This window comes from Carlito syrichta, unplaced genomic scaffold (assembly GCF_000164805.1).
Source record: "Carlito syrichta isolate Samal-C Ts95f unplaced genomic scaffold, Tarsius_syrichta-2.0.1 Scaffold312061, whole genome shotgun sequence".
NCBI lineage: Eukaryota > Metazoa > Chordata > Mammalia > Primates > Tarsiidae > Carlito > Carlito syrichta.
This window is the reverse complement of record NW_007256157.1, coordinates 2,010-7,310: the sequence shown is the minus strand read 5'-3', so window position 1 is coordinate 7,310 and position 5,301 is coordinate 2,010. Positions and strand designations below refer to the sequence as shown.

At 54.1% G+C, this 5,301-nt stretch overlaps 2 protein-coding genes across 2 annotated transcripts in view; both read right to left on the bottom strand.

Annotated features, from left to right (window-relative positions):
* Positions 1 to 4,102, bottom strand: part of LOC110596666 (chondroadherin-like protein) — a 9,350-nt gene extending 5,248 nt beyond the window's left edge. The window contains exon 1 of the mRNA XM_021718269.1: positions 4,025 to 4,102. The gene's annotated coding sequence lies outside the window, so the exon portion shown is untranslated. The remainder of the gene's footprint in view (positions 1 to 4,024) is intronic.
* Positions 1 to 4,132, bottom strand: part of LOC103271981 (chondroadherin-like protein) — a 5,040-nt gene extending 908 nt beyond the window's left edge. The window contains exons 1-3 of the mRNA XM_021718268.1: positions 4,082 to 4,132; positions 2,046 to 2,223; positions 17 to 583 (exon numbers count right to left, since the gene is read on the bottom strand). Of these exons, the coding sequence (XP_021573943.1) occupies positions 17 to 583; positions 2,046 to 2,223; positions 4,082 to 4,089 (753 nt within the window). The 5' untranslated portion in view covers positions 4,090 to 4,132. The remainder of the gene's footprint in view (positions 1 to 16; positions 584 to 2,045; positions 2,224 to 4,081) is intronic.
* Between the last annotated feature and the right edge of the window lie 1,169 nt (positions 4,133 to 5,301).

Sequence of the window (5,301 nt, the reverse complement as noted above, 5' to 3'; positions counted from 1 at the left end):
GCAGGCCGGGCAGCGCCAGCCCGTCCTCCTCGCCCGCGTAGGTGAGCGGGTTGTGGCCCAGCTCGAGACGGGCCAGGCCGCGGGCCTGGGACAGGGCGGGCCCTGGCAGGGCCTGGAGCTCATTGTGGTGCAGGCTGAGCCGGCGCAGGGCGGGCAGGCCGGCCAGGGCCTCGGGGGCCAGCACGCTGAGCGCGTTGTGGGACAGCTGCAGCCAGCGGGCGCGCAGCAGCCCCTGGAAGGCCATGGCGGGCAGGTAGACCAGGGCGTTGTGGGCCAGGTTCAGCGTGGCCAGCGCGCCCAGCGCCCCGAACGTCCCCGGCCGCAGCTCCTCCAGCATGTTCCGCTCCAGCTCCAGCCGCCGCAGCGAGCCCAGCCCGTCCAGCGCTTCCTGGGGCAGCGCGCTCAGGCGGTTGGAGCCCAGGTTGAGGAGGAGCAGGCGGCCCAGGCCACGGAAGGCGCCTTCGGCCACCAGCTCCACCTGGCAGTGCCGCAGGTCCAGGTGCGTGAGGTAAGGCAGCTCTTGGAAGGCAGCTGGAGGGATCACCTTCAGCATGTTGCCCTGGAGGTCCAGCCGCTGGGTCAGCTGGGGACGGGGAGGGGAAGATGAGGCTGAGCACATAGGGACCCACCTCTACAGGTGCTGCTCCCTCACCCGAAGCAGCCTCTCTCCTGTCACCTGTCCCTGTGTCTCTTCATCCTGCTCCCTTACACCTCCTTTAGGGAGACTTCCCCCAGTTACCTGGGCATCTCCCAGGGTGGCCCTTTTCACTCTCTTGTCATGGCATCTTTTCTTTCTCTCTCTCCTACTAGTTTTGTTTTTTGTTTGTTTTTTGAGTCGGAGTCTCACTCTGTTGTCCTGGTTGGAGTGCAGTGGCACGCTCATGGCCACCGCAGCCTTGACCTGGGCTCAGGTGATCCTTCTGCCTCAGCCTTCCACGTAGCTGGAACTAAGGCATTTGCCACTATGCCAGCTTATTTATTTATTTATTTATTTATTTATTTATATATTTAGTGTAGAGATGAGATCTTACCATGTTGCCCAGACTGGTCTTGAACAATCCTCTCGTCTTGGTCTCCCAAAGTGCTGGGATTACAGGCATGAGCCACCACTCCTGGCTCCTACTAGCTTATGACTCCTCAGGGCAGGGACCATATCTTTTTTTTTTTTTTGAATTGGAGTCTCACCCTGCCACCCAGACTGGAGTGCAGTGGCCGCTCCCGGCCACCGCAGCCTCAACCTGCTGGGCTCCAGGGATCCTTCCGCCTCAGCCTTCCAAGTAGCCGGAATTACAGGCATGCGCTACCACGCCCGACTGATTTTTTGATTTATTGTAGAGATGAGGTCTCGCTGCCCCGGCGGGTCTCGAACCCGCGGGCTCAGGCAATTCACTCACCTCAGCCTCCCAAAGGCGTGGGATTACAGGCTGAGCCACCAAGCCCGGCTAGGGACCATATCTTACTCGGCTATCGCATCCCCAGTTCTCTGCCAGTATTTATCTATAGACTACCTGCTTATTCCACAAGTAAGGATTTTACCTATCCATCTATCTATCTACTTTGAGTAAGAGTCTCACTCTGTTGCCCAGGCTGGAGTGCAGTAGCACATTCACAGTCACTGCAGCCTCCACCTGCTGGACCCAGGCGATCCTTCTACCTCACCCTTCCAAGTAGCTGGAACTACAGGCATGTGCCACCATGCCTGGCTTATTTATTTATTTATTCACTCATTCATTCATTCATTCATTCATTTTAGAGACGAGGTCTCCCCAAGTTGCCCAGACTGGTCTCAGGCAACCTTCTCGCCTCCGCCTCCCAAAGTGCTGGGATTATTGGAACGAGTCACCATGCCCAGCCAAAGTAAGGATTTTAAGTAGATTATCTCCCTTGTTATTGGTTATTATTATTCCCATTTTACAGACATGTAGACTGAGACTCTGAGAAGTAACTTGCCAAAGTCTCCAGGCAAGTACCCAGACCGGGCTCTTTCCACTGCCATCCCACCTTGCCCCCCTGCTACCCTGTGCCTATGCTCTCACCCCGCTCACCTCAGGGATGGTGTTTGGTACCTCAGTGAGGTTCTGGTGCCGGCAGGCAACATGCCGCTTGGAGTTGTCACAGATGCAGGTCTGTGGGCAGCGCTGGGCAGCTCCCTGCCAAGCTGGGCCTAGGAGCAGTAGGAGAAGCAGCAACAACACCAAGGAGACGTGTGTGGAGTTCTGGGGCCTGGGAGAGGGAGGCAGAGTTGGTTGTCCATGGGCAGGGGCCACATGCTGTCCCTTACTGAGTCCCAGCCATGGTGCAGCTCCTATCCTCAGAACCTTCCTTCTTTGGGCCCAGGAAAATATCATCTCCCAGAGCCTCATTGCCGCCCAACCCCCAACCTCCCTGCAGTGGAGGTTGTATTATCAGTCCTGTTTCACACTGGAAGAAACCAAGGCTCAGAAAAGTGACCTGGTGTGTCCCTTTGGCTCCCTGTCCAGTAGCTCAGTGAGAACTTAGTAAATGGGAGAATGATTCTAGAGTTCAGAGCATGAATCCAGGCTTTGGTGAGGTTCCGGTCCAGAGGGAGGCTCAGAAGCAGCCTGTGGTGCCTACTCCCAGGTGGCAGGAAGCATAATGGTGCCCACCTTGAGAAGACAGCCTGGCAGCAGGAGAGAAAGACCCAGGCTCGACACGAGTTGCAAGCGGGCCCAGGCTCTGAGGTCCTTGAGTGACCCTTAATGTTTGGTCAGAGCCATGCTGACACGGTGGGTAAGCAGCTCAGTCCTCTTCTCTGTGTTTGTTTCCCTTTTATCTTCTCTTCACCTTCGTACCCACAGCTAATCTGGACTGGGATTGGGAAATTTGAGGTTATGGGTTTTGGGCTGTGCTTTGGGGAAGGTGTATCTATTCACCAGTCTACCTATCTACTCATCCACCCATTCATCTACCCATCCACCACTTATCCATGCACCCATCCACCATCCATCCAGCCACCCACCCATCCATCCATCCACTCCCCCATCCATCCACCCATCCATTCACCCATTCACCACCCATCCACCCCTCCACCTACTCACCCATCTACCATCCATCCATCGCTCACCCATCCATCCCCCCATTCACTTACCCATCCACCACCCATTGACCCACCCCTCCACCATCCATCCATCCATCCAGTCACTCACCCATTCACCACCCACCCATCCATTCACTTACCCATCCACAACCCATTCATCCACCCATCCGTCCAGCCCCCCAAATTCATCTACCTGTCCAACTGCCAGTCACACTCCTTCAGTTCAACTGCAGCCACTGCTGCTACCATGGCTCTACCTCACTCCCCACCCAGCAACCAAAGGGAACTTTCCAGAACACAGATGGGACCCTGACACTACCAGCTGAAAACCACTGCCACCTGTCTAGTATCTCTTCACTGCCTTTGGTGGAATGTGCTGACTTCTGATTCCTCAACTGGAATCTGCTTAAATTCCTCAGTGTCACCCTCGGTGCCCCCACCACAAGCACATGTGTAACAGCTGTGCTAGCACTACACAACCCAGAGCTTCTCCTCACTGCCTGTCGCCACACTCACCCAGCTCATCTTTCTGTTCTCAGCCTGTGTCACACAAGGCCTCTGAGCAGCCTTTCCTGATCCCTGGACTGGTCCCCCATCCCCTGTGCCTCCCCACTCTGCTCACTGGATTGTCACTGTCTGTTTTTGAGTCTCTGGGTCCTAGGGTCTAGCCCCTGCCTTGGAATGTGTGGCTTTCTTCAGAGCCTGTGGTGAGGGCTATGGCTCAGGGCAGGCCAGGGAGGGGACTCATGGGGACAGATCCCTGAACGGACAAGCATCCAAGGATCAGAGAGCTGCTGTTGGGCTCTCAGGCAAGCCCTGAAGCACTAATCCACAGGAACAGCCACATTCCCATATGACTTCCCCAGAATCCACCTTGGGAGACCCTTGAAGATTCTCAGACCCAGGAAGTATCCAGAGTCACTGCCTGCCAGCCTCTCAGAGGCCCAGAGTGGGGCAGGAGTTTGCCTGAGGCCACTTAATTGCTCTAAACTGTCCTTGCAGCTTTGGGGCTCAAAGACTTACCCTTCCATGCTGCCTGGAACTGCCAGTCCAGCCAGGAGGCACAGCGCAGGGAAAGGCCGGTCCTGTCTGCTGGTGGGTGGGAGCTCCCCTCCCCAGCCCGCAGGCCTGGCAGCTGGGACAAGGCTGAATGGGAGGCATTGTCAGCAGCCCAGACGAGCCAGGACTTCCTCAGGCTGAGGTGAAGGAGGGGAGGGCAGGGGTGGGAGCAGTGGCTGGAGTTACAGGGCCTCGCCCCAAACAGCCCAGGATCGCTGCCCAGGCCTGACCAACAGGGAGGGGCTGCAAGGAACTGGCCTGGGAGTCAGCAGCAGTGGGCTCCCTCCCTGCTCTGGGGGACCTTGATGGGGTAGCCCTCATCAAGCCTCAGTTTCCTAGTCTCTAAACGACACATGGTAATAACTAGCTCTAGGGTCACTGAAGGGGGTTGAGTAGGCCCCTGGCACATAGCAGGTACTCAAGAACAGTTAACGCTTTCTTTTCTGTTTGTCCCCATATACTTACATATACTGTTTGATACTATACATACAGTATTCTGGAAATTCACTTTTTTTTACTCAACATCAGATTATTGGGAGTTATCCAAGTTGATTTTTCTGAGTTGTGTTCATTTTGACTGTCGTATAGTATTCCATTGTATAAATGTATCAAATTGACTTATCTGTTCAACTTGGACATTTCAGTTCCAATTTTTTACTATTACAGTGTTGCAGAGACTATCCAAATTCATATCTTCCTAGGCATATCTGCATTTAAAAAATAAAATAGTATATCCAGACCATAACCAATATTTATGTATCCTATGAATTTTCAGATCCATGTTTATGATGGAATTGCATCTTTTTCTGTTTTCTTTCTTTTTTTGAGTCAGTTTCTTGTTCTGTTGCCCAAGCTAGAGTGCAGTGGTGTGATCATAGCTCACTGTAGACTTGAACTCCAGCCTCAAGTGATCCTCCTGCCTCAGCCTCCTAAGTAGCTGTGACTACAGGTGTGTGCCACCATGCTTAGCTAATTTATTATTATTATTATTGAGTCGGAGTCTCACTGTTGCCCAGGCTGGAGTGTAGTGGCATGCTACTGCAGCCTAAACCTACTGGGCTCAGGTGATCCTTCCACCTCAGCCTTTCAAGTAGGTGGAACTACAGACACGTGCGACCACATCCGGCTAATTTTTTGATTTATTGTAGAGACAAGGTCTCACCAAGTTGCCCAGGCTGGTCATG